Here is a 25,662-nt window from a genome sequence, read left to right on the forward strand (position 1 = left end):
CAGTAATATGTTGTTTGTCTGTCAGAGCTGAAGAGGGATCGCTCTTCTGTTGCTCATTCTGAGGTTTCTTCCATTTTGTTGAGTGTTTTCGGGACTTTTTCCATGTTCAAGGGTCTAGGACAATGAGAGTTGTGTATAGTACGGACTGTAAATCACATTGCGAAAACATTGTAGTTTGTGAAGTTTCGCTATAAAAATTACATTTGACTTGACAGTGGTTTGGACTGACTGGTTAATATAAGTGAAGGTGTCAACCAGTTGGAGTCATGGAAAATTATGATAGCCCTTTTCTTGTGACATTCACAGACCAAACAATTAGTCAGAAAAAAAAAGATTGCCCACAAATTAATAGTCATGAAAATACTTAACATATGATATCTAACATATAAAAAAGGTCTAATTTGCCCTAAGTGCAAGTTGCTTCGTCACACATATTTATACCAATTTGAGCAGAAATAATCTATCAATAATGAAACTAATCGTTAACTGTATCTTAACTTTTAAAAGAAGAAAATATAAATCACTAAGACTTCAGCCAAAAACACATCAGAATGAAAGAAAAGAAAGATTCAGTCCAAGAGTAGGAAGTTAAAAACAGAACATTAATCTGTTATAAAGCATCGCGTGTGAAATGATTATAGTTGTTGTAATGGGTTAACATAGACACTGAATGAGATTGTTGCCATTCAATGGTCAAACAGCTCCTCACTGACAGATCAGTGATGGGTGTGTCAGCAGGTTCACCCGCAAACAACACTGCGGTGCCTTCCGGGTCCTGCTTAAACTCGGTAAAAGTAACGCCGCTCATTTTTGGAATCTACAACAGCGAAAGCTCCACTGTTGCATAGAGAAGAAGCTTATTATTAAAAAAAAAACTTATCATAAAAAATGATATCAATGAAAAGAAAAAATAAGAAATTTGATCTTGTGCAAAGTAAATAAAAAGTCACTTAGGTGTGAGTGGTGTGCTCTAATTCATCTTAAAAACATCACCTGAGCATACACCCCCTGAAGCGTGGTTAACATAAGCTTAGACCGTGAAATATGGAGCAGGTGTTTAACGACAGGCGAATTAACAGCTTGAGTGGTTGCCTCCAGTGGTTAAAGGGTTCGACCTTTCCGATGCATTTGAATGCAGCATCAGTGGTGCGGTCCAGCGGGTAGCGGGTGGTTCAGCGGTACACCGGCACGTCACCCACGCTGGCATCAAACTTTTGATACAAGTGTGTTCAAATAAATACTAAATTAATCTTCGAAAATGTCCGAAGACTCGTGGGCGGTTGCGGTCGACGTGCAGGAGGCTACAACCCCGTCCATACAGGTAAGTTAGAAAGGTGAGCAACAGGTCCCAAAGTAACTGACCTAACGTCGGGGGGACCGACATCGTCTGTTAGCAGGCTAGTTAGCTTCAGCTGCTACATAGCGGCTTCGCTGGCACTCGCACTAATAATGTGACTAACTGTATTTCCCCTGATTAGTGTGGCTTCTCAAAGAAAGTGGATCGAGTTCGTGGTCCACGCACCTTGAGAGGAGACATAAATGGTAACTTGGCGCATCTTGTTCACTCATTTCTATCGCCGCTAACCACTTTTACCGCTCTCTCTCTAATGACCATCATTGCTGCTGTTTGTCCACCTGTGCAGGCAACATTTTGCTGGAGAAGAAGGAAAATGGAGGCGGGAGGAAAGACGAGGATAAAGTGGACCTGGCTGAGCAGTCCCTGTTGAACAAACTGATCCGCCGCTCTCTGGTGCGCAACAGAAACCAGGTGGAGGTTTTGCAGAGGGACCCCACCTCTCCTCTGTACTCCGTGAAGACATTTGAGGAGCTGAGACTGTGAGTGTGCAACCATTATGACAGTGATGTGGCTTTGAAACATGATGAGCACATATAAACCTGTGTGCAAAATGTGGGAAACCTCTGGGTTTACAATGTTAAATTATATGTAGTTGATATCATTAAGATTTTCACACCCTAAACTCTAATCCCCAGTGAATGTTTCATCAACTTCAGGATGTCCTAAATCTGCACAGTGGGGAGAAACATATTTATACCGCCCTCGGTTTCACACTATTTCTTGATGGAATATTTCAAACCTTTTCTGCACTGAGCATTAGTTGATTAATCGGTTATAGATTCATCATAGGTGTGCAACTGTGTGTATTTTTTTCCCCTTTACACTCTTTATAGGTCACCAGTCTATCATGGGGCTGACATACAGAGACAGACAAGCATTCATACTTATGTCACACCTATGGGCAATGTAGAGTAACCAATTAACCTAACATGCATGTTTTTGGACTGTGGAAGGAAGCCAGCGTTCCCCTGAGAAAACCCACAAAAAACCAACGTGTGTTTATTCAGGTTTTTACTTTTTCTGGATTTAATGTATTAAAAGTCAACCATATGTGCACAAAAGGGCAAAGAGGTTTGTCTAAATATCAAGTAACAGTATCAATTAACTAGGTTAATAAAATATAATCTACACTTAATTAAAATGTAAATCTAAAATGAGAAACTCAGTGTCTACTGTATATGCACACGGAGTGTTCTACAGCTCCTGTTCCACTACAGCACTATTGTAATGGGCTGTTCAGATCCGAAAAAGCTCCAGCATCGACAGCTGCTATTCACTGTGAATGAAACCTGCACTGTTTGTAAAGTTCAGCAGATTTAAAGTCACCCAGCAACACTAAAAGGTAGTTGTGAAAGCCCTAAATTTCCACAGATTGTTTTTTCACTTATGCAAAACTTGCTCCCATGTTCAATTCAAACTGATATTTAAAAATAAATGTTATATATAAATATATATATTACATTTATAATTACTGGGTAGAGACTTTGCACATGTACATTAGAAAACATCTGTTCACAGGACAACAGTTGAAAAGGCTTATGGCTAGACTTTTGGACACACTATCATCTACAGAAATGTTGATTATTGTGCAGTTACTCTGAAATAAGAGTTTTCTTGAAGGAACTTGGCATCTCACCTCCTGCGCTGTGAGCAACTTCCAAAGCCCAAACAGAAAACATAACTGACACTAAAAACCTAAATAAAAATATATGTAAATTATCATTTATTTAAGAATGTAAAATAACATGCATCTTTAAAGTCAGCATGCAGCTGTTTCATTCAATGCAGGCTGGAATTTGAGTGTCAATCAGTGGAAAGCACTGCTGCACTGTAGCTACAGTATAAGCTTTGGGACAAGCATTCCCTTATTAAACATGCTTTAAACACAACTGTAAGCTATGCTAACCTCCTTTCCAGTACAGATTAATCTTACATGTGGCAGAAAATTCTGTATCTCTGGGACATGTGCCCCAGATGAGCAGTTTTCAGCAGCTGCACTAACATTACATGTACAGTAGATACAGTGACCAACACATGGGCTTTATGGGCTTTTGCCTGGTCAATCACTGAACAGTGGAAGGTCTGTATTTGTAAATGAAGACAATATTTCATCTGCTCATTTGTTGTACCTGCGTGGGTTTCCTTCAGATAATCTGGTTTCCTCCCACAGTCTAAAAACATGAAGGTCAGGTTAACTGGCAACTCGAAATTGCCTGGTGTGAATGTGAACACAGTTGTCTGCCTTTGTCTGCTCTGTAATAGACTGTACCGCTTATTGCCCAGTGAAGAAACTGAAAAAAGAGCAGTCTTTCACTACAAAAAGATCCAAATCAGGTCTCATAGTCTCAAATAAACTACATTAAGCAACACAAAATAAAGATTTTAATGCTGACCTGCATGTTGTGGAAAATCTGTGGAAAGCTCCTTTTAACGTGTAGTGTTCACAACAGTTTTGTATACATCAAAAAATTATCTGTATAAAGTTGGGGCTTTCACAATTCTGCTTTTAAGAGTTACTGGGTGACTTTAAATCTACTGAACTTTACAGATGGTGCAGGTTTCATTCACAGTGAATAGCAGTTGTCCCTGCTGGAGCTTTTTGAATCTGAACAGCCCATTACAGTAGTGCTGGCAGGATAAGTGGGTTAAAACTGCCTGTTAGCTGGTTACAAAAAGCATCCACAAGCTGCCATGGGGTGTTACTAACTAATGACCTAGTAGGATGCCCGTACTTACACACATACCACAATTATGGTTTAATTTTCCATGGAAAACACATCTGAAGAACGGCTCATTAAAACATTAACATTTGAAGAAAGCCTCTTTGTTGCTCTGGTTGCTGCAGTCTTGTTGTATTTGTCTTTTCACTGTAATGAACATAATCAACAAAATATTTGATGTGCCCAAGGGTTCCCATTGTATTGCATGCAGTTGTATGTTTTTGTTCCCCTCCCTCTTTGAACCTCTTTTTTCCTATTATTTTGACTTGGCATTTAATAGAAAACCTGAACTGCTGAGGGGTGTGTACAACATGGGTTTCAACAGACCATCCAGGATCCAGGAGAATGCTTTGCCCATGATGTTGGCACAGCCGTGAGTTCATTTTTAGTGTTTTGATGTGCTAAGATGAAGAGTTAATCAAAAACACAACTTTCCAACAAGCAGAAGTACAGTCAAAATAAAAAGACACGTAGCCATCTTTAAACTTCAAACCTCAAACTTCTGGCCTCATCTCCTACTAAGGAGTGGTTTAGGGATGCTACTCATCCTCTCAGACTGCTACTAGTCTGCCTTCTTTTAACTGTATTTCTGCTGATTGAAGTGCTGTATTACTTGGCAAATTCTGTATCTGTCATGTATTGATTTTCTGATAGCGTGGTCACATTTGGTCTATCTGATGGTATTTTTGCAAAGAGTGGCACGCATAATTCCCTACAAACTACCAGTTAAGACATAATTTTCCCCTCTTGGTGCAGAATAATTTGACCTCCGAAGTTAATTGGCATGGCCATGCCACAAACGTGTTCAGATTTGGTTACTGCAAAGGAATTGTGTAATAATCAATTTACAGTTTAAATTTAAGATAATTAAAAATGGCACATTGTCACATTTGAGACCCTGGAGCTATCATATAGTAAAAAATGACATAATAATTAATTGTTGATTTAATTTATATTTTTTTCTTTTGATTGTATCTCTAAAATAGATTGGGTCTTATTTAGTTCTATTGTTTCTAAAGTTCAAACTGTGTGTGTGTCTGTGTGTTCGTGTTCTCTTGCTGCAGACCTCAGAATCTGATTGCCCAGTCGCAGTCTGGTACAGGTAAAACTGCTGCTTTTTCTCTTGCCATGCTGAGCCATGTAAACCCAGCCAATAAGTGGACTCAGGTAAGGATAGCGTGCCATCAGCAGAGCCATCCGGTGTCCATGTGCCGGTTTTAAACTGATAGTTTAAAAAAACTGGTTCTTTCAGTGCCTGTGCATTGCGCCAACATACGAGCTTGCTCTTCAGATCGGCCAAGTAATCGAACAAATGGGGAAATTTTGTCCAGAAGTGAAACTGGCATATGCCATTCGAGGCAACAGAAGTAAGAAAGTAATCATAATTATTATTACCTCTGATGGAATTGGCAACAATATGGTATTTCATTCAGCAGCCAATGTTGGTTACATCACTGCGTCAGTTTCTGCTTTCTGTTAAGTCGAGAGAGGCAAGAAGTTGCAGGAGCAGATCGTCATTGGAACACCAGGCACAGTCCTCGACTGGTGCACCAAGTACAAGCTCATTGACCCCAAGAAGATTACTATGTTTGTGCTGGATGAGGCTGATGTGATGATCGCCACACAGGGACATCGGGACCAGAGTATTCGCATCCATAGGTGCCGTCCTTTCAAAAAACAATCTACCAATGCACCGTAAAGTTTTTGTTCATGTTGTCAAACAAGCTCTCTTGTCTTTTGATACAATCCTTTCCTCACTCTTCTCACAACGATGCAGACAACTGACAAATGACTGTCAGATGCTGCTGTTTTCTGCAACCTTTGAGGACTCCGTGTGGAGGTTTGCAGAACAGGTGGTTCCTGACCCTAACATCATCAGGCTGAAGCGTGAAGAGGAGACCCTGGACACCATCAAGCAGTTCTATGTGCTCTGCAAGGAGAAAGAGGACAAGTTCACAGCACTGTGTAATTTGTACGGGAGCCTCACAATTGCACAAGCAATGATCTTTTGTCATGTAAGTCGGTACAAACCCATCCTCTGGGGAACATGAATCTGTTTGATTTTTCATAATGTAGTTGAATTTTTCAACTCTGGACCAAAATTGTGGGGACGTCTGTCTAGATGACCAAACAAGAAGACAGTGAATAGTAAAAAGCTGGAGGGACACTCTAGGCCAGTTTTTTATGGTAAAATGACTAATAACCCTTTAGCTAACATTGCCGTTGTTGGATAACAGCTAACATATTGTCATGTTCTATGTTAAATGTTCCAACATTTCTTGGGTGAAGAAACGGAAAGATAGTTGAGGTTACATTACAAGATGGATAACATTCTGTGTTTTACTTCCAGACTTAAATAAATGGGTCCAAAATGTTAAATATGAGCTGGTGTTTCAGAAGGAATTACTGCTTTTCCTGTCATATTATGTATCACTACCAAGCTGTGATGTTTAGCTAGGAAGTGGTTAAATGCTAATTTTAGTGTGACTTCAGTAGAAAATGGCCGTTTGAATTAACCACTACATGAAAATTCACACATTCATGTTCCCCAGAGGATGATTAATATCCCACCTACAGTGTGATGTCAGAGAAAAAATGGCTGTCATTTAAATTTGGTTTATGCAGCTACTGTGGTTAAAAAGATACATTTCGAAAGCATTTCTAAAGTAACCGTGGTGTGTATTATCATGCTTTTCACAAAGTATGCATATGATCCAGGTGTTTTTTCGTTTCAGACTCGCAAGATGGCTGCTTGGTTGTGTGCCCACCTGATCAAAGAGGGCCACCAGGTGGCGCTGCTGAGTGGGGAGATGACAGTGGAACAAAGAGCTAGTGTCATCGAGCGCTTTAGGAACGGCAAGGAGAAAGTGCTTGTCACAACAAATGTATGCTCCAGAGGTGAGAGGATAAGTTTCAAAATGAAAACTATTTTTTACTGGGAGGGAGGTAAGAGTAACGCAGAGCCATTTTGGCCATATCCATGACAGGGATTGACGTGGAGCAGGTGTCACTTGTGGTGAACTTTGACCTGCCTGTGGACATGGACGGTAATGCCGACAATGAGACATACCTTCACCGGATTGGTCGGACGGGACGCTTTGGCAGACGAGGATTTGCCGTCAATATGGTCGACAGCAAACACAGCATGGATATTATCAACCAGATCGAGATGCATTTCAGTAGGTTTCCACTTCCTTTGGTTTGATTGTCTCAAATGTAATCCGTTAGCGATCCTACATGATTTTTCTCCCTCTTTCTCCCACAGACAGGAGAATCACAAAGCTCGACACAAGCAATCTTGATGAAATGGAAATGCTGTTGAGCTGAATGTCTTACTACATGCACAACACAGTAATGAAGCGGTTTGACGTGTTACCTCAAATCTGACTTGAGTTCTTCCAGAGGTTTATTGTTTGCATTTTAATGTTTACAGGTGGGAGATGCTAGTGACTATGCAAAATGTCTTTGACAGCAGCAAATGGAGCCCATGTTTTCACTTAGATTTCTTTTAATATGTGCCCCTTGAAGTGATCAATGGAGGTGCCTTAAGCATTTAATCTGTGTCTCACACAGACAAAAAAAACTAACTACTAGCTGTCAAAACAGCATTTAACAAGTTTGATTATCTGGAGTGAATTACTAATATAGAAGTGGTGGGATTAGCACGTGTCTCATGCTTAGACGTTTGCACGTTCGAGGTTGACAGATAAAAGATCCTTGAGTGACTTGAAGTATCAAGGTTAAAAAATGCTTGTTTCAGTCTAGTGGTAGTTGGCTATTCATTTCCTGAAATTATTTTGGTTGTTAAATTATTTTTTGTGTTAAAAAATAAATAATAGTCACAAGTGCAGATGGTTCACACAGTTTATTGCTGTTAAAATGGTTGTCAAACAGCAGGTTCTGGCTCCTCATCAAGGAAGATAACCATATTGGGTGAATGTTAAAAAAAAAATGTAATGAGTTCCTCCGAACCTTTTATTTATTCAGTAATCTTTTTCAGAGATTATTGAATATGTTCAAAAGAGAAGAAAACCTGTAACCTCCTGATTCTGTGCACTTTACCGTGTGATTGTTTTAATACATTTTCTAGTGAGCAAGCTTTGACGGGTTTGTCAACAGATTTTATTAGTCACATTATAGTTCTGCTTTCAGTCTTCATCAAACACAACACCAGAAATAATTTTTATGACTTTGTTGAATGTGGGGAAAAAAATAGAGCTCTCGCTCAGAACAAAGTGAGGGTTGTTTTTTCACAGCAGCTCTGACTCATCGTAGAGAAAGTGGAGAGGTGTTACTAACATTAACAATAGCCTCATTCTACATCTGCGATTCTAACACCTGGGTACATTTCTTGTCAAAAACATGCTTGTTCATAATATGTAAGCTCCTAGGCTGGTTTACATAATATTCTCAGGCTTTGCCTACTTCTAAAGCAGTTGTAAAGTGTGTTTGTTCCTCATATTACCCTAATATTATGTAATGAAAAACTGGCAGAACATGAACCACAAAGGAAACTATTAACTTTAGGAAACTCTGTTGCTGTATTTATCAGCATCCCTGCTGAAACAAGAATCAGTGAATTTGCTACAGTATTTTTCTGCTATTGTGGTTAAAACATCATGAAGAAACAAGTCCTCATAGGCCATTAGTGTAAATGTGAAGGAAGCTGTCTGGAGTATTGAGTGAAATAGTACAGCAAAATGTACTGATGTAGTCCAAAGTTACAAAAAGCAAGTATGTGTGAACTTAAAGGGCAACGTCTCTGACATTCAACGTGTTTCCTGTGGGAGCACATCAAGTGAGGCAGGCTGCCAGAGTACATCTACATGAAGAGTTACCTTCTGCCTTTCTTATATTAAATAACCTCTGCTTCTAGCTGGAAAACTCCAGATGATGTCATCTGGTTTCTCAGACCACTGAGGCTGAAGTCTGACTGACCTGCTCCTCCAGGTGACGGTCTGAACTGAAAATGCCTCCAGATGTCAAAGCAGAGAGATACCGTAATAGAGAAAATCTGATAGTTAGACATATGTGCCCCAAACTACAAGGAAGCAAGCTGAAAATTGGCGAAGTTGCCCTTTATATGTTCAAAGATACAAAAGTACTCAGTTATGATATACTAACTAAAATATACTCTTTATTTTGTGCATCATAGCTTATGTCAAGAAAAAGTACATTATGTGTAAAATCATCTTTCAGGATTTTAAAGGGCTCAATTTAAAAATCCACCATCGACAAATATGCCAGTATTTACTGTTTCCAAAGTGGAATTGAGGGACACACCGAGTGTGCCGGACATTTTCACAGCTCGCAAATTGCATATTGGGCCACAAAGTAGCTGTGATACCACAAAACCATACTCCTACAAGTCTACATGTGTGAAACGTTAGATTTAAGGTCAGCACATACAGTAAAATCAACCATTTTTAACTGGGGTATTTTTTATTTTGGGGTGTATTTTGAATAATTGAATCAAGCTCTCTCGTGTTCAGTCACACTGTGGTTACTCTGAGAGATGCACAGCACTGATTTGTTCAAGATGCCACACTGGGCCAAAGTCATATTCATGTCTGTGAAGCTCCTGCGTGGCACATCCATCGTCTCAATGGAGGCCTCTTCATACCTGGCTCCAAATCGGACTTCTGCACTGGTTCTTACCATGGACAGAGTGTCTGTGGGCTCAAAGGGCTGCTGAAACCTCCTGCCACACGGAGCTCGGACAGCCAGGAGCAAAGTGCCACCATCACCAGCTGCTCCTGGATCTCTCTGCCCCTGCTGCTGCTGCAGGGTGGCATCCTCCTCAGACAGGTTGAGCTTGGACATGTTTCTGTCCAGGCTTCTCCCGGGACTCCCCAGTGACTGCCTCCCCAGTGACTGCCTCCTCTCGATGGACGGCAGGACTTTGTACTTGTTTAAGGACGGAGGTGGAGCAGCGGGAGTGTGCTGCAGCATGCGCAGGACCTCGTCCCCGCTCAGCTGGCCGGACTGCCACATGAGGGGCTGGGACTGCGAGAGCACGTTTCTGTCCGGCCTGCAGTCCCCGGGGGACTGTGGAGACACCGGTGGCCTCCGGATGCCGTCTGGGTGTCCTGCATAAAGAGGCTTGCTCGGAGCGGGTCTGCTGCGGCCTTTGGAGGACTTTGGCCTTGTTAGATGCATCGTTAACCGGCTGCCGAGGGTCACAACAGTCTGCCGGGGACGATTCCCATTCGTCTTTCGCCTTCAGACCTTCGCAAAAACAATTAGGAAAACCTCCATTAGCGTTAGAATACGTAAACCAACAAGCAGCTGTTTTAATATGTTATTAATTTATAGTATCTGTAGGTGTAACTAAGTTAAAGTAGCGTGTCTACTTCTCAGTCGCTTTCCACCCAGTTTCAGTCGGTCTCTGTAGCGTCACCGGTTACCATGACACTGTTGTTGCCATGACGATGGCCGGTGGTCAATGGCGGGGCGCCCACTTGTGTCGAAATAGGGTACTGCATCACAACTCAGCAGGCACATAAAACAGGTGTTAGTTTTAATTCATGATCTCATATTTATAAGAGACGTTTATTTATGAAATATTTCCCTTTTGTGTAATAACACCTTATGGTTATTTATGTGCTACTTCAGTATGTCTGTATACCAGGTTTGACTAAAGTCAGAAGAAAAGAATATGAGGGAGAGGATTGGGGGTTCAAGGTTTTGAACATGACAAGACTTATTTCCTCACATGTTAAAGAATTAAATATAATGAAATAAATCTAACATCACACAAATGTACAACCATGCACCAAACCAAAATGTTTTTATTAAGAGTTTTACAGTGCCCAATATACTGTACATTAGTGAATAACCCATTAAATACTGTACTTATAAAGATATTTTGTCATACATTGCAAAATTTGCATGGACACCGTACACCCGTCCAAAAAACAAAGGAGGTAAGAGGTAAGAGCCTCCCAGTGGATAATTACTGCACGGATGATTATGTTTCAACTGGCAACAACCATGTCAGAAGACACATCCTGTGTCTATGTTATATATATATGTTGAAATCTGTTTCAGAAGGGTCCAATTATTAGATATGCATCAAGCAAAAAAAACTGCTAAGGAGATTGTTGAACCTACTAAAACTGGATTAAGAACTGTGCAATGGAAGAAGATCATGTGGTCTGATGAGTCCAGTTTTACCTTGTTCCAGAGTGATGGGTGCATCGGGGTAAGAAGAGAGGTGGCTGAAGTGATGCACCCATCATGACTAGTACCTACTGTACAAGCCTGTGGAGGCAGTGCTATGATCTGGGGTTGCTGCAGTTGGTCAGGTCTAGGTTCAGTAACATTATGAGGTTAGCTGACTACCTGAATATACTGAATGACCAGCTTATTCCATCAATTGATTTTTTTATTCCCTGATGTCACGGGCATATTCCAAGATGACAATGTCAGGATTTATTGGGCTCAAATTGAAAGAGTGGTCCAGGGAGCATGACAGATCATTTTCACACATGTATTGAAAACCACAGAGTCCTGACCCTAACCCCACTGAGAATCTTTGGGATGTGTTGCAGAAGACTTTGTGCAGCAGTCCGACTCTCCCATCATCAATACAAAATCTTGGCGAAAAAATCTGGGCGAGAATAAATGTGACACTAAAGAAGCTTATCAAAACAATGCCACTGTGAATTTGTGCCACAATCAAAGATAAAGTTGGTCCTAAGTGACTCTATACACTTTTTGAACAGGCAGAGTATAAACAGTGGAGTCAGAAACTCCAATAATAAGAACTTTGTTTGACCAAAAAAAAATCACTAAAATATTATGAGAAAGTAAGTGTATTTGGTATTGTATGGTACTGGACAGCATTGATTTGATATATTTTTGTAGAAACATTCATGTCATCCCAGCATTAGTTATATTAGAGTATGTTCTCCTTGAATACCACTGAGATAAAATTTAGTAATATTTTACTTTTTAATTTTGAAGAAAGCTACTTAATACAGTACTGTGGTCATTTATATAAAGCTGCATCTAGTATTATTATCAAATAACACATCATCTAATAGTTTAGAGCAATTAAGATTAAATTCTCACATTCTTTTAAATAAAACCATTACAATCATGTTTTCTATTAAAAGATTAATTGAATAATTAAATTATGTCTTTAAATAGTTACTTGTTAGTTTTCCTTTATTCAATTAATTAACTTACTGCTGCAGATCTACCACAGAAAAATCTACTTGGGCCTTTTTGAATAACAATTCAACAATTGTTAGCATGTATTAGCAAAGCTCCACTGCAGTCTAGTGTAATTACATTAAAAACACAATGAATCTGAATTTAAAATAGCTTCATTATTACAAGTAAATATGCAATATTTCAAATAACAGTAGTCCTATATCAATAAGTGGTGATTACATAAATACAGATTAGTGTCTGTCAATGATTATCAATTATTTGTGCCCAAAACACATAATACACACCTTTTAAATCACCAAACAGGAGTGGCAGCATTGCAGCTCTTCAGCAGGGACAGATTGTGATATTTAGACATGTAACAAACAAAGCAACAAAGAGCAGCCTTCCTTGCTCTCTATGGTAAATCAAGCAGGTTATGTTGAGCATAAAGAGTCTCTGTGATCTGGTACACCTCAGAGATTAGAGGCAGGGCTTCTCCCAGCATGGCCACAACCTGCTCCGGGGGGCCTACATTCATCACTTCAAAGAAAGCAGGGCGCCCAGGGAGCATGTAGAATGCCATGTTCGCAGCCTTACGGATCATCCAAGGGTGGTGCTGGGCGAGGGCCTCATTGTAGGCCTCTGCACACATGACAGAAGTCTTGCTGTCCTCTGTGCTGGTGCGGAGGCGCTCCAGGAAGAGCTCCAGCCACCTGAGTGCACGGTGGAGCCTCAGTAGAGTACGGCAGCCTGACTCTGGATGGCTGCCTCGCTTGGTGATATCCACAAGTTCATTCTCCAGCTCATATTTCACCATTGACTGGACAGTGACATATTGAGACCCGTTCTCTCCGTTCAGGTAGTTGACCAGGATCTGGATCTTGTTGACAGCATCCTTAGAAATAAAGCCAAAGACACTCCCCAAGCTGTTTAGAAACCTAGTGAAAGGGACAGAAATGTTAACGCCGCTACATAGCATTTCTGGAATAGGCTGTACTGACAGATCAAGGTGTCTTACATGCAGGAGTAGTGTGTACTCTGTATACTAGGAACACAACTGTGCATCTGTGTTTCATGGAGATCATGTGCCTAGGGAAGTCTGTATCTATTTTTGTTAGTTTATGTGCAGCAAAGGGAGAGTGAAGTATCAAACCCAACTAGCCTTTTTACCTCTAAAGTACAACTTGATTTCAGGGTGCCCAGGGAAAGTAATATGCATTATTGGGTGGGAGCCCAATCAGGTTGCACAGGCAGTCCAGTTACTCCAAGATGGAACATCTATACTGTACGTACAGTATAGACACATAATGATTTGCTTTGTCTCCCAGCACAGTCTCAAGATCACAGAGGACACATTAGTAGACCAGCTTTTACACCAGGAAAGTTGGACAGGGCCCCAGAAGGGCAACAGCCCAGCAGCAGGACGGGTATCAGCTCCTTTGTTAAAGGAGAAACAGGAAAAGCACTGTGAATCCCCTTTAAAATGACATGCAGCAGGCTACAGGTTTGCATGTTTCTGACTGAACACTCAGAATTAGACTGCATGGGGTTGGCATGAGGGCCTGACGTCCTCTGGTACCACCTGGTATCACAGCCCAACGCCAGAGAACACCAGAATTTGCAGGGCTGCCTAAGTTCTCACTGAGCAGATATGACAGAACATAAAAGAGTCTGGAGACGCCAGGGCTAACACTGTGCTGCCTGTAACGTCACTAAGCATGACGGGTTTGGTGGTGGGTCAGTGATGGTCTGTTGAGGCCCTGCAAGGGCTGAACAGACCTCCATGTTATAGCCAACGGTACCCCGACTGCCGTGAGACAAATCCCCAGAGTGCACATCAGTCAAGATTTTTTAACTTGAATAGTTCATATATCAATATGTGATGTACAGTAGGTGTTGTCTAATTGTTGGAGTAGTGTGCTAACTTACATTGTACATTATACTCATGGTGTCATTAGAGACAAGATACAAGCAGTTACCACAGGAGTTAAAGAAGTTAAAAATAACCCTAAAAGTCAAACACGTCAAAGAGATCCCTTAATAACGTACTTTACAAGCCCACGCCACCCAGCAACGTAGTGCTGGGTGTAGACTTCTTTATTGTCGGAGAGACACATCTTGAAGGTGTCGAGCACCTCCTGTAAACAGAACTTCTGATCTTCTGAAGCTACAGAACCAGCCATGGTTTTCTACGAGGAAGTGCTGTCGACAGAAACAAACAAGGCAACGAATGAATGAGCACATTTATTTAAGGGCTCTCAACAAGTCAGAAGCCGCTACAGGCGTGAGCACGGAATAAGAGGAAGACTGAATACGTTACCTGAAAGAAAGGAGCAAAGTGAAAATACAGTGAAACATGTCTCTTCATCTGCGTGAAACGACAGGTCATTCCTGTTCTAATCCAAGCCTACTGCGCAGACTCGAGCCGGAAAACAGCGGAAATTGGCACTGTTTTACCTTCAAAATAAAAACCAGTTTGTCGGGAGTCCAAAGCTTTCGCTTTCTAAAGCAAGGAGAAGCAGCGATCACCGTGATATACTTTAAGTTACATGTGCTAACACACAACAAGACATAGTTAATGTATAATCTAAGATCCAACAGTTGCACAAAACATTAGCAGACTCAGCGTAGTGAGTTTTTTTTTTTTACCCTGGATGGAATTTAGCAAGCGCTGAGTTTTATTTGAAAGTGCTAACCGGAAGAAGGCTAATTCAACGTTGCTAACAAACCCCGGTGCACGAAATGATTCACATGTAAACCTCCTTTTAGGCAATAAACTTACCTTTCTAAATAAAGGTTCTTCGTCGGAGGTAGCCAGACCGCCTGGGTTATCTAGGTGTCACTTAACTGTCTACAAAAGCGGATGCCCTGATGAAAAATCATGCCTGAAATTAAAGTAACACCACTGGGTGAGTAGCATTTCAGTAGCTAGCAGGCTACAGTGCTAAGCTAGTTCCGTCAACATTGTCTAAATTTCTACGTTTGCTAGATATATTTAAGGTTATTCATTTCCTTCTTGAAAACCATCAACGTATTTTTGTTATCACAGTTTAAAACAGCCTTTAAATGTCAGCCTTTGTTGTTTAGCTGCTGCCTGTTAGCTGCGTTGGGTAAATAAATAGTGTTCACAGAGAGTTTTAAACATTGGAGCTTCTGTTTCTCTCTCCAAGGTGCTGGACAGGATGTGGGCCGCAGCTGCATTCTGGTCTCAATTGGAGGCAAAAACATCATGCTCGACTGTGGGATGCACATGGGTTACAATGATGATGTAAGTAAAGTAGTTTAATTATCAAAGCACTACTTCTGGCTTTCCCAGTTGCTTCTGTCTGGTTTTATTCTATCACAACAAACTCAATATTATTATATCTGACTATTCTCAAAAAGAAAGAGAACTAAAACAAAACTCACAAATGTAATCCAACACGGGATTAGTTGTTGGCTGTGACTTTTGCAGTCATTGACTGCATTTGGAGTAAACTTGCGGTCATTGTCCATCTGCACTGAAGCATCCTCCAAAGATTTTTGAAGCTTTTGGCTGAATATGAGCCGATAACGTTGCCCTAAACACTTAATTCATCTTGCTGCTCTTGTCAGTAGTTTTGTACAAGGGAGCCAGTTCCTTCGGCAACTATACATGCCCAAACCACAACACTGCCTCCTCCATGATACAAATAATTTCACAAATAATGTGCAATGCTTTGAATCATGACCAGTACCTTACCTTTCAAACTCTTCCCCCTTTTTTACATATAACATAAACAAGATCCAGCAAATAATGCATGACACAGAACAAAATCTATTAATACAACTTGTTCCAATTGTAACTACAGCTCATTGTAAGACTGCTGTGACTGAAATGTGCTGCATAAAAAACTTACATAGCATGCTTGTTAATTTAAAATATATACAGTATTATGTTACATTCTCCCTTCTCTCCTTTTTTCCACGACTTTAAATGTTATGAATGTTATGTTATATTCTTTCTTAAAATTAGTCAAACAACAGAAATTATCAGCAGGAATCGTAATCATCAGCACTGATGCACACACCTTGAGTATCAGATGTTTTAGACAATGTGATAATTTACAGCATAATCCTCATTAAAATTCTTTATTGTATTTCCAGAGACGCTTCCCAGACTTTTCTTATATAATCCAGAATGGACGTCTGACAGACTTTTTGGACTGTGTCATTATCAGGTCTGTTGTCCAAATACCTACAGTATAATGTGTTGTCTCTATCTTATTACCTGTAAATAAAGAAATCTGTGTTATAACTTGGTTAAATTTCATCAGTCATTTCCACTTGGACCACTGTGGCGCTCTGCCTTACATGAGTGAGATGGTGGGCTACGATGGACCCATCTACATGACCCATCCCACCAAAGCCATTTGTCCCATTTTGCTAGAAGATTTCCGGAAGATCACCGTAGACAAAAAGGGAGAAACCAACTTCTTCACCTCGCAGATGATCAAGGACTGCATGAAGAAAGTGATACCTTTGAACCTGCACCAAAGCGTCCAGGTGCAGCGCTGATCTAATTTCTCATGTGACCAGATGTCCATCTAGTCATCGCTTCTGCTCTAGTTGCTTGTCTCTTTTGATGGCAAATCAAACTTGTCTGTTTGTGCTGCTGGCAGGTGGACGATGAACTGGAGATCAAGGCGTACTATGCAGGTCATGTCCTGGGAGCTGCCATGGTGCACATCAAAGTGGGATCGGAGTCTGTGGTCTACACTGTAAGTAAAAACAAGCCTGCCCTGTGTCAGCGTAATTTAATCTGTCAGCTGAATTCTCAGAAAAACATCTTTTGGTTTTTAGGGTGACTATAATATGACACCGGACAGACATTTAGGGTAAGTGTCATTTGCTGCATTTAACGATTGTTGCATAAGCATAAACCTTCATACTAAATTAAACAGAGTTTATAACTTTGTGTTTGTATATTTATAGCGCTGCATGGATCGATAAGTGCCGTCCAGACATACTCATCTCGGAGTCCACATATGCCACCACCATCCGCGACTCGAAGAGATGTAGAGAGAGGGACTTTTTGAAGAAAGTGCATGAAAGCATAGAAAGAGGAGGAAAGGTAAAAGTTACAGTTTGTTAACTGCCAACTTAACTTTGTGTGGGGATTTTAGGTGTTTTATCTTTTACAGGTACTCATATATAATGTGTTTTCTTTGCCATGACCTTTTCAGGTTCTCATTCCTGTTTTTGCCCTTGGAAGAGCACAGGAACTCTGCATTCTGTTGGAAACATTTTGGTAGGGTTGTTCTTCTGAATGTTAAACCTCTTTCCCGAAAGAATAATGTTCATCCAGTCATCCAGCACAAGGTTGTGAATGTAAATAAGTGTCTAGAAATTAGAGCAAAGGCAGTGACGTGTGGAGGTAATCGCAGTGTGTTCTCTGGCTGAGTGGTGTCCAATTAAGAGCAGTTTAAGAACATAAAGGTCACTTTCCTCGTTCATAATTGTTGCCATTCCAGTTAACAAAAAAAAAATTCTTTTAATAGAGGGCGATCATGCATGATTACAACGCAAAATGTTCTTAAACTGTCTGGACTAAGAAATAGCAGCTGCCTGAAATAGCTGTGTTCTATTATACTTGATAGAATAATAGTGGGACAAACCTCAACCTCGTTGAACAGACACTCCAATTACCTTCTCTTACCACACAGGGAGAGAATGAACCTGAAGGCCCCAATCTACTTCTCCACGGGGCTGACGGAGAAGGCTAATCATTACTACAAGCTTTTCATAACATGGACGAACCAGAAGATTCGAAAAACCTTTGTTCAAAGAAACATGTTTGAATTTAAGCACATCAAGGCTTTTGATCGTTCCTACGCTGATAATCCTGGACCTATGGTGAGTCTGGTTTTTTTTTCTTCCTCAAATGTGCCTAGTGTTTTTAAAGTTTCAGATTAAAAAAAACTTTGTGTGCACTTTCAGGTTGTGTTTGCCACACCGGGTATGCTGCATGCTGGTCAGTCTCTGCAGATCTTCAAGAAATGGGCGGGCAATGAGAAGAACATGGTGAGTTTCATCAGGGAATTTAAAATGCTTGTTTAAGGCAGCAACACTTGATAAACTGCACTTTTCTTCGTTTGTTAGGTAATCATGCCTGGGTATTGTGTGCAAGGAACAATCGGCCATAAGATCCTGAATGGGCAGAGAAAGCTGGAGATGGAAGGAAGAGCAACAGTAAGATGTTTAGCTTTTGTTTTAACAAATGCCATTTTCATTTTCACTACATCCACGTCTGTTATAGCATGAATTCTTTGAGCTCAGCAGATATCACAGCATAACAGATAACATTATATTGAAAAACACTACTATTTCCTATTTCTCTGACATGGATGCTGAGAAGTTCAGAGGAAATGATGGATATTTCATATACTAAGAGTTAAACAAGGAAGCTGATACCACTTTCATGGCAGTCCTGTAAATGTTATGTTTTTTTCCATGGTTCAAATGAGCTGTGTTTTTAAAACTCAGTCCATGTTCAGCTTTCAGATTCTTGTTTGCACTTTCATATATAAGCCTTATATTTAGTTAATTAATTGCTTTCAGACGTTTTAGAACTATTTTATCTGCAGGACAAAGCAAAGCTAGCTGTTTCCTACTGTTTCCAGTCTTTATGCTAAGCTAAGCTAACCATCTCTGTGGTTCAGGTTCATATTTGATGAAGAAATGTCAGGAGTAGAGAAATGATTCCCTGTGACAAACGATACTGACTTTTATAATCTTTGATCCTTACAGTTGGATGTGAAGCTGCAGGTAGAGTACATGTCTTTTAGCGCTCATGCAGATGCTAAAGGCATCATGCAGCTCATTCGTATGGCAGAGCCTCGCAACATGCTGCTGGTGCACGGCGAGGCGGTGAAAATGGAGTTCCTCAAGGGCAAGATTGAACAAGAGTTCAGTAAGTGCGACTCCGCTTTAGACAAAATTATTTGACACATACACATTCATTAGGGAGTTTTCAGTCCTGTTTATGCTTCTGTTTTGAAATGGCAGGCATAGACTGCTACATGCCAGCTAATGGAGAGACAGCGACAGTGACAACAAACCCAAGTGTGCCTGTGGATATCTCACTCAACCTGCTCAAGAGGGAGATGGCTCTAGGAGGTATGTCTTGTTGATTGCTTTACTTTCATCCTATTGTTATAGAGTGGGGAGGACTTTGGTGGTAAACTTTGCTCTGCTATCCAAATAGAAAAGAATCCCTGCACTTATAACTGAAAATCTTCAAACCATAGGAAGCAAGTGAAGTCGCCTTGTCCTGAAGTGTTTCATTTCACCCAGAATACAAGTATGCTGTAAAAAAAACTTTGTGGCCAAGATGTACAGCCCTTGTGCAAAATGTCAGTTCAGCTGATATTCGCATGAAACTTTTAAGAGTCCCACTAAACCAGATTGAGTTGGTGTCTTTAAAAGCTAACCTGTCTTTCACTCTTCTGTGTAAGCTGGAGTGTAGGGATATTTTCATTCTTTTCTTTATAATCTTGGCTCTTTACTTCATAAGTAAACTTGTCCCCAAAACTTACTTGTAAGGCAATTTGTACTGTAAAAAGTTTTTATGCAGTTTGACGTTTGGGGCACAAATGATCTGAATCTGAATCATTGTTTAAGTGTAGGGTGCCTACTCGGTTTCAGAATGCTGTTTGTTTGAACTGACATTTCCATATTTTCTTTTATTGAAGGGGTTATTCACCGTGCTTTACTTGGCTAGTAATCACTTCCCGTGCCACCTAGTATTATCATGCTAGTCATCTAGTATTATCATCCTAGTAGTATCATGACCCACATTTGACGTGATAATAATTGTTGTGTATGTGAGATTATTAAGTTCTAAAAGCCAAAGAACATTTACCAGAGGTGTACAATAATGTCGGTTAATACTTCTCCATCTTTTGTCTAGTCAAGTTCTGCCATTTTTTATATTTTGTGTGTTAGCACCATGAAAAAATATTGTTAAGGCAGGTCTGGTTGTGGAAGGACATTCAATGAATTTCTATGGGATTGCAATGAAGTAAAAATACACAAAACATAAATTTAAAACTTGTTATGACCTTAGATGGCTATTTTGTTGAATGTATTACAATGCATGCATGTGTTTTCATTCTGGTGTTGCAGGCACTCTACCTGATCCCAAAAAGCCTCGCTCCATGCATGGAACTCTGATCATGAAAGAAAATGTAAGTTCAGTGTAATCACAAACCTTTACGTAGATCTCAGTCCGGTAAATGTGTCACACCTCTTTGACCCTTTAAAGACCAGTAGACTGGCAGGATGTGCACGAATAATTGTCATTCACACATGATGACCTACTTCTTGCTGTTTTTCCCCGAGCACAGAGCCTGAAGCTGGTGTCATCAGAGCAGGCTCTGAAGGAGCTGGGCCTCAACGAACATCAGTTACGCTTCACCTGCCGTGTGCAGCTCCAGGACCCGCACTGCGACTCCGACACACTCCACAGAATCTACAAACACCTCAAAAGGTGAGAGTGGCACTGGAGGAAGAGGAAGATCACTGGTCACTTCCTGTAACTAACAACTCTAACATACTATTTTGTATTTTATACCATCCAACTTTTTCTACATTTGTCTAACCTTGAACATTATACACTGTGTCATTTCTGTGTTGAGCTTTGACACACATTTACTTTATTTTACCTGCTCATAATGACCTGTTTAACATATGTTGCAAATTTCTGTAAATGTCTTATCTGCTGCATTTAGGCACAGGTATTATATCTCTTATGACCCCTTGTTTGTCTGCATTTCTGTGCTTCAGTGTATTAAAAGGTTACACTATCCAGCATCTCCCTGACGGCACTGTCATAGTGGAGTCCATCGTCATCAAAGTCTCCTCCTCTGCTGAGGATACAAACACCAAGGTTCTACTACTGTCCTGGAGTTATCAGGTAAATTATATCTCTGATAGTTTGTCCTTTGAGCAAATGTGATCAATCATGATCATTTGAGAGCTGATCCTAAGTTATTTTTACATTTTACATGGTACATGTGTCTCACTGCTCAAACTTAGCAAACATCTTATATTTTGTTACTTGGCAAGTGGAATTTGTTTAACAGATATGGGTTCTGACCTTTTTGGTTCCACAGGAGGAAATTCTACATGTGGTAAGGCAACATAAAAGTGGGGGTGGGGGGTTGACAACATCAATATAATTACATAGATTATGTAAGTTGAAGTGTGGAGTTTGTCTGAAGTCAGTGACCACAAATGTTTGAGCTGTGAAAGTGAGCCTCAGAGCGCTGTACAAGATGACTGACTAAAGGCCTGTGTGATTCTGACGGCTGTTTTCCACAAGGCTGTCAGATTGTGGAGTTGATTCTCAGACTGTAAGAGATCAAGGAGACATCAGCTGAATCACGGACCAGTATTTATAGACTGTCTTAGAGCTAAAGTTGAACCTAAACACTCACTACTTGATGGTGTCACTTCCTTCAGGTGACTTTCAGTTCGCTGCTGCTGTCCTGCTGATCCTGTGTGTATTGTGCAGCGTTGCACACATAGTGAAACTGTCTTTTAGCTGTTATTACACCTTCATGAATAGAATCAAATCTTTGACTTTGTGTCTAATACAGGCAGTAGAAAATGTATTCATCAATGTCGCCCATTAATCAAATATCTGTTCTTTAATTTGACTTAAAGTAAACATGTGTTGTAACATCAGATTATGACCATTATGACCAAAACAGTTTAAGGGGAAAGATGTGCCTCTGTCACTTTTCCATCAGCATTCCATGTATTGTCTTAAATCAAATATAGGTTGTAAATGATTCAAAATCATTTTGTTGTTTTTTCATTTGGCACAAATGGATTTGTGTGTACATTCAAGGGTTGAGCTGAAATTAGCTCTGTAGCCTTTTAATTAAAGAATGGGGGAATACATGTGCCACTGCTGTAATGTCAAGGCTGTTTGGTTTCCTGCCATATTGGGGATTTCTTATAGAATAATTGATTGTTTTGATTCTTCTTTTAAATAATTGTGTGATTAAAGAAAATAAGCATCAGAAAGGTGCAAGATACTGAGGTTAAAGTATACAGTAACGCTATTTCCTGTTCCACATTCCTTTTGCCTCAGCACTTGTGCGAGTGTCTTGGGTTAAATCTGGTCTAACCACAGCACCAGTGAAGGATGCCAGTTAAAGAGTTTATAGTTTGATGCCCACACGGTCCTGAGTAGAGGTCTGATCAGCTACAACTGAGTGAAAACACTCGTGTGGGTGGACAGTAAGAGAGTGGAAAGTATGAAGAGAGAGAGTGTGAAAGCAGAGAGTGGGGAAACCTGCCTGCTAAACCGAGACACAGTGCAATGGAAGGAGAGTGGTTTCTGTGGGTTTATGTGTTTGTGCAAAGCAGACGGGGGGGAAAAGGAACAGATACAGTATGTGTTTTTGTTGTTTTAAGGTGCTTGAAAACAATGTATTACAGACAACATGTACAGTACAATTATATTAAAAACATTTACCAAGTAACATATTTTATTATGTGGCTGGTTTTACCAAGTGGGTAGATCCTTTTCATGTAGGGAAAAATACATAATCCCACTCAAATCTAATACTGGTGTTAATAATGTTAATAATAATCAAGCCTTTGCCTCTCCTAGTTATCTTTCCTAGGAACCAAATTCAACTTAAACTTAAATTGTCATGAAATTAAGTGCACATTTTTTTTTTATGAGCTCTAAAGATGAAACCATTGGTTGGTTAGATCTGAGGTAAGCGTGTTCCTAAGGTTGTTAAAAAGAAAGTGAGACAAACAAATGTAAATGCAATTTGAGGTGGGAGTAAAATGTACAAAATCAATACTTTTTGTGGCATTAATGTAAAACAATCATTGCCTCAACCTTCGCAAGTCATGAAATCATTTTCTCTCACTGTAAACTGAATGTCTTTGAGTTTTGGACAAATTATGAAGTGTCACATTAGGCTTCAGTAGATTTTAAAAAATCGCAGATCAGCGTTTGTGTCCAAGCGTTTTTGAGGTGAATATGCTGCTGTCTGCTTACCACAAAGGTTTTCCTAGTTTTTTGACTTTTTGATGTGTAATGTTTTCTTTTGTTTTTTTTTCTTTCTCTCTTTCTTTCTCAGGATGAGGATCTGGGGAGCTTCCTTTCAACTCTACTCAAAAAGGGTCTTCCATCTGGACTCTGCTGAAATATCTTTGATGGGAAATTTACACAAATAAGAATTTGTGTGCCATTGCCCTCTTCAACTTGGTTTTGCCGATGCTATAAGGTCCAGTTCATTCAGTGCTATTCAAGCCACAAGTACTGATAACATCAAGTGTGAATTGCCTTGTGTTTGCTGTGGGCACTCTAAAACCATGTGGTGGTTTTAGAGTGCCCATGATGAAGAAAAAAAAACCACCAAACATTAGAACCAACAGTCTGATGGGTCCAGTACTTAAAGAGACACTTATCCATACACTCATCTCTAGACTGAACTGCACAAGAAGGAAATATAAGATACTCAAATACAGAGTTCTCCATTTATTTTGATGTACAAAGCTAATTTGAATAAACACTTTTCCAGAAAAGTCTCTTTTTTGGAACACTGTGTGATGAAGTATATACAGAGCTGTGTTTACAGTAGGATTCACTCAGGTCACTGTATAAACACCCCTACTTCTCCGGATTTTTCCACACAGCCATGTCCTCTTCAAATGCTTCCATTTGCAGTGGCTGGTAGTGACGTAATAAAGCACCGGGTCCAGGCATGTGTTGAGGATGACGAGGGCCATGGTGACCCGCCTGGCGTGGTAGATGGCATTGGCAGACGAGCAGCTCTGGATGATGTCCATGCGTCGGAGGAGGTGCAGCAGATACACCACATGGCTGGGCAGGAAGCAGAGCAGCGTGATAGCCAGGATGGTGTAAATGACTCTCACAGCTCTTTCGGCAGTTTTGGTCTTTATCTTGGAAATGCGCCTCGCAACCAGAGGGTAGCACACCAAGATGACAAGGGAGGGTAGAAGGGAACAAAAGATCAGGCTCAGCAGGCTGTACACCATCAGGCGCGAGTCCCACTCTATCTTGGCGAAGTTCTCAAAGCAGTTGTTGCTTCCAAATGTGTCTCTGTTGGTTTGCAGAGGCCCCATGAAGATGAAGACCAGCATAGCCACTCCGGCGACACACCAGAGCGCCACACTCACAACAACAGAGCACCAGGAGCTCTGCTGCCTGAGATAGGTATGTGGATGCACGGTGGCCATGTAACGATCCACACAGATACAAGTCATGAAGCAGATGCTCATGTAGATGTTGGCAAAGAACAGCACCCCAGTGACACAGCAGGCGATGTCCCCGAATACCCAGTTGTTTCTGTTCAGGTGGTAGTGGATCCTAAAAGGTAGAACGCAGAGGAGGATGACATCTGCCAGAGCCAGATTGCTGATGTACACGCTGAAGGCTGTGCGCGGAGTTATCCTGAAGGTGAACACGAAAAGGGCAACCAAGTTTCCAGGTAGACCCACAATTAAAGCCGGTATGTAGATGGCCGGGAAAAAGTAGTACTGATATTGTGCTGCGGGGATGCTGCAGTTTCCATCTGTGACATTCATGGTGGCAGATGGAGTGTTTTTGGGTTCGGTTTTGTTTTCAATGAAAGTGAGTGAGTGCAGGTTGATGCTCACAAACACTGCAGCATTGCAGGCCGTCTTCTGCAAAGAGACAACACGACAAATATGTTTCCATGCAGAGTGTTTCCACTTTTTGTTTCACACGACCATGAAAACTAATCTTTTACTCAACTTATTAATAGCATAAATATTTCTCCCACATTATTTTTGATTCAGATACTGAGCACGTTAATATTTTCAAAAACAAAAAGCCACTTTGGAAATCTTTACATTTCATATCACACATTTACTATGGTTTATAGAGTGATTATCTAATAAGAGCGAAGTGAAACAAGGTAGAGAAATGCTGATCATGAATAAAGCCAACAAAGCTGCACTTCATACAGTAACATTCCCGCGGCTCTGAATATTTATTGTTACTTCTCGTAACAAAAGATTTGGATCCTGACTTCTGAATAAGGAGTACTCTGATGAGGGTTTCCACTGCATTTTCAGGAGTTAGATATTATCTGAAATAATAGATTTCTTTTTCTAGTAGTGGAAAATTAAATATATTTTAAAAAATCACTTACCAAGCTGCTTAGGGAAACCTTCACTTGATCTCCAATTGCAGAAAGCTACACCACAGATGAAGTAGTGTTTCGCTGCTGTGCTTCGTGCCGCTCTTCTCAGTCTGCAGTGGGGAAAGATCTCTTTGAATTTCCTGTTCCAGAGCTCTGTTGGTAGTTCACAGGGGGACAGGAAACCATAGCATGACACTAAAATAAGCAAGTAGTCTACATATAACATATTACCATCCTGCCACTG

The 25,662-nt window shown here is 40.5% G+C and overlaps 5 protein-coding genes across 7 annotated transcripts; 2 read left to right on the forward strand and 3 right to left on the reverse strand.

Annotated features, from left to right (window-relative positions):
- The first annotated feature begins 1,152 nt into the window (after window positions 1-1,152).
- zgc:193690 (uncharacterized protein LOC563448 homolog) lies at window positions 1,153-7,927 on the forward strand. The gene is made up of 11 exons (XM_026367064.1): window positions 1,153-1,321; window positions 1,479-1,542; window positions 1,644-1,836; window positions 4,358-4,450; window positions 5,142-5,244; window positions 5,330-5,444; window positions 5,559-5,736; window positions 5,855-6,092; window positions 6,813-6,975; window positions 7,065-7,256; window positions 7,343-7,927. Exons 1-11 carry the CDS (start codon window positions 1,259-1,261, stop codon window positions 7,402-7,404), a joined length of 1,464 nt encoding a protein of 487 aa, XP_026222849.1. The 5' UTR covers window positions 1,153-1,258; the 3' UTR covers window positions 7,405-7,927.
- Window positions 7,928-9,500: 1,573 nt separating this feature from the next.
- ubxn10 (UBX domain protein 10) lies at window positions 9,501-10,556 on the reverse strand. 2 transcript variants are annotated; one of them, XM_026368518.1, is made up of 2 exons: window positions 10,409-10,556; window positions 9,501-10,305 (listed from the first exon to the last, which is right to left on the reverse strand). In XM_026368518.1, exon 2 carries the CDS (start codon window positions 10,234-10,236, stop codon window positions 9,550-9,552), a length of 687 nt encoding a protein of 228 aa, XP_026224303.1. In that variant the 5' UTR covers window positions 10,237-10,305; window positions 10,409-10,556; the 3' UTR covers window positions 9,501-9,549. The 2 variants fall into 2 exon arrangements, with proteins under 2 accessions (XP_026224303.1, XP_026224302.1); XM_026368517.1 differs by having other exon boundaries at window positions 10,431-10,555.
- Window positions 10,557-11,878: 1,322 nt separating this feature from the next.
- Window positions 11,879-15,159, reverse strand: cptp (ceramide-1-phosphate transfer protein). Of its 2 annotated transcripts, XM_026368374.1 has the most exons (4): window positions 15,020-15,159; window positions 14,558-14,740; window positions 14,287-14,439; window positions 11,879-13,175 (listed from the first exon to the last, which is right to left on the reverse strand). In XM_026368374.1, exons 3-4 carry the CDS (start codon window positions 14,418-14,420, stop codon window positions 12,653-12,655), a joined length of 657 nt encoding a protein of 218 aa, XP_026224159.1. In that variant the 5' UTR covers window positions 14,421-14,439; window positions 14,558-14,740; window positions 15,020-15,159; the 3' UTR covers window positions 11,879-12,652. The 2 variants fall into 2 exon arrangements, with proteins under 2 accessions (XP_026224159.1, XP_026224160.1); XM_026368375.1 differs by lacking the exon at window positions 14,287-14,439.
- Window positions 15,009-23,813, forward strand: ints11 (integrator complex subunit 11). The gene is made up of 17 exons (XM_026368372.1): window positions 15,009-15,146; window positions 15,408-15,505; window positions 16,363-16,436; window positions 16,533-16,761; window positions 16,878-16,976; window positions 17,059-17,093; window positions 17,191-17,329; window positions 17,442-17,506; window positions 17,922-18,111; window positions 18,196-18,279; window positions 18,358-18,447; window positions 19,006-19,168; window positions 19,264-19,374; window positions 20,383-20,444; window positions 20,604-20,746; window positions 21,043-21,172; window positions 23,367-23,813. The coding sequence occupies exons 1-17, from the start codon at window positions 15,119-15,121 to the stop codon at window positions 23,430-23,432; spliced, it is 1,806 nt and encodes a 601-aa protein (XP_026224157.1). The 5' UTR covers window positions 15,009-15,118; the 3' UTR covers window positions 23,433-23,813.
- On the reverse strand, window positions 23,753-25,552 carry LOC113167605 (P2Y purinoceptor 1). Its single transcript, XM_026368373.1, has 2 exons — window positions 25,428-25,552; window positions 23,753-24,936 (listed from the first exon to the last, which is right to left on the reverse strand). Exon 2 carries the CDS (start codon window positions 24,835-24,837, stop codon window positions 23,878-23,880), a length of 960 nt encoding a protein of 319 aa, XP_026224158.1. The 5' UTR covers window positions 24,838-24,936; window positions 25,428-25,552; the 3' UTR covers window positions 23,753-23,877.
- Window positions 25,553-25,662: the final 110 nt, after the last annotated feature.

This window comes from Anabas testudineus, chromosome 7 (genome assembly GCF_900324465.2).
Source record: "Anabas testudineus chromosome 7, fAnaTes1.2, whole genome shotgun sequence".
Classification (NCBI taxonomy): domain Eukaryota; kingdom Metazoa; phylum Chordata; class Actinopteri; order Anabantiformes; family Anabantidae; genus Anabas; species Anabas testudineus.

Coding starts and splice junctions, on each gene's coding strand:
- zgc:193690 (XM_026367064.1), top strand. CDS start 1,259: ATGTCCGAAGACTCGTGGGCGGTTGCGGTCGACGTGCAGGAGGCTACA. Junction 1,322..1,478: donor CTACAACCCCGTCCATACAG/GTAAGTTAGAAA, acceptor TCCCCTGATTAG/TGTGGCTTCTCAAAGAAAGT. Junction 5,445..5,558: donor TGCCATTCGAGGCAACAGAA/GTAAGAAAGTAA, acceptor CTTTCTGTTAAG/TCGAGAGAGGCAAGAAGTTG.
- LOC113167605 (XM_026368373.1), bottom strand. CDS start 24,837: ATGAATGTCACAGATGGAAACTGCAGCATCCCCGCAGCACAATATCAG.
- ints11 (XM_026368372.1), top strand. CDS start 15,119: ATGCCTGAAATTAAAGTAACACCACTGG. Junction 15,147..15,407: donor AATTAAAGTAACACCACTGG/GTGAGTAGCATT, acceptor TCTCTCTCCAAG/GTGCTGGACAGGATGTGGGC. Junction 16,977..17,058: donor CGGAGTCTGTGGTCTACACT/GTAAGTAAAAAC, acceptor TTTGGTTTTTAG/GGTGACTATAATATGACACC.
- cptp (XM_026368374.1), bottom strand. CDS start 14,420: ATGGCTGGTTCTGTAGCTTCAGAAGATCAGAAGTTCTGTTTACAGGAG. Junction 13,176..14,286: donor GGGTGGCGTGGGCTTGTAAA/GTACGTTATTAA, acceptor CCCTTTCACTAG/GTTTCTAAACAGCTTGGGGA.
- ubxn10 (XM_026368518.1), bottom strand. CDS start 10,236: ATGCATCTAACAAGGCCAAAGTCCTCCAAAGGCCGCAGCAGACCCGCT.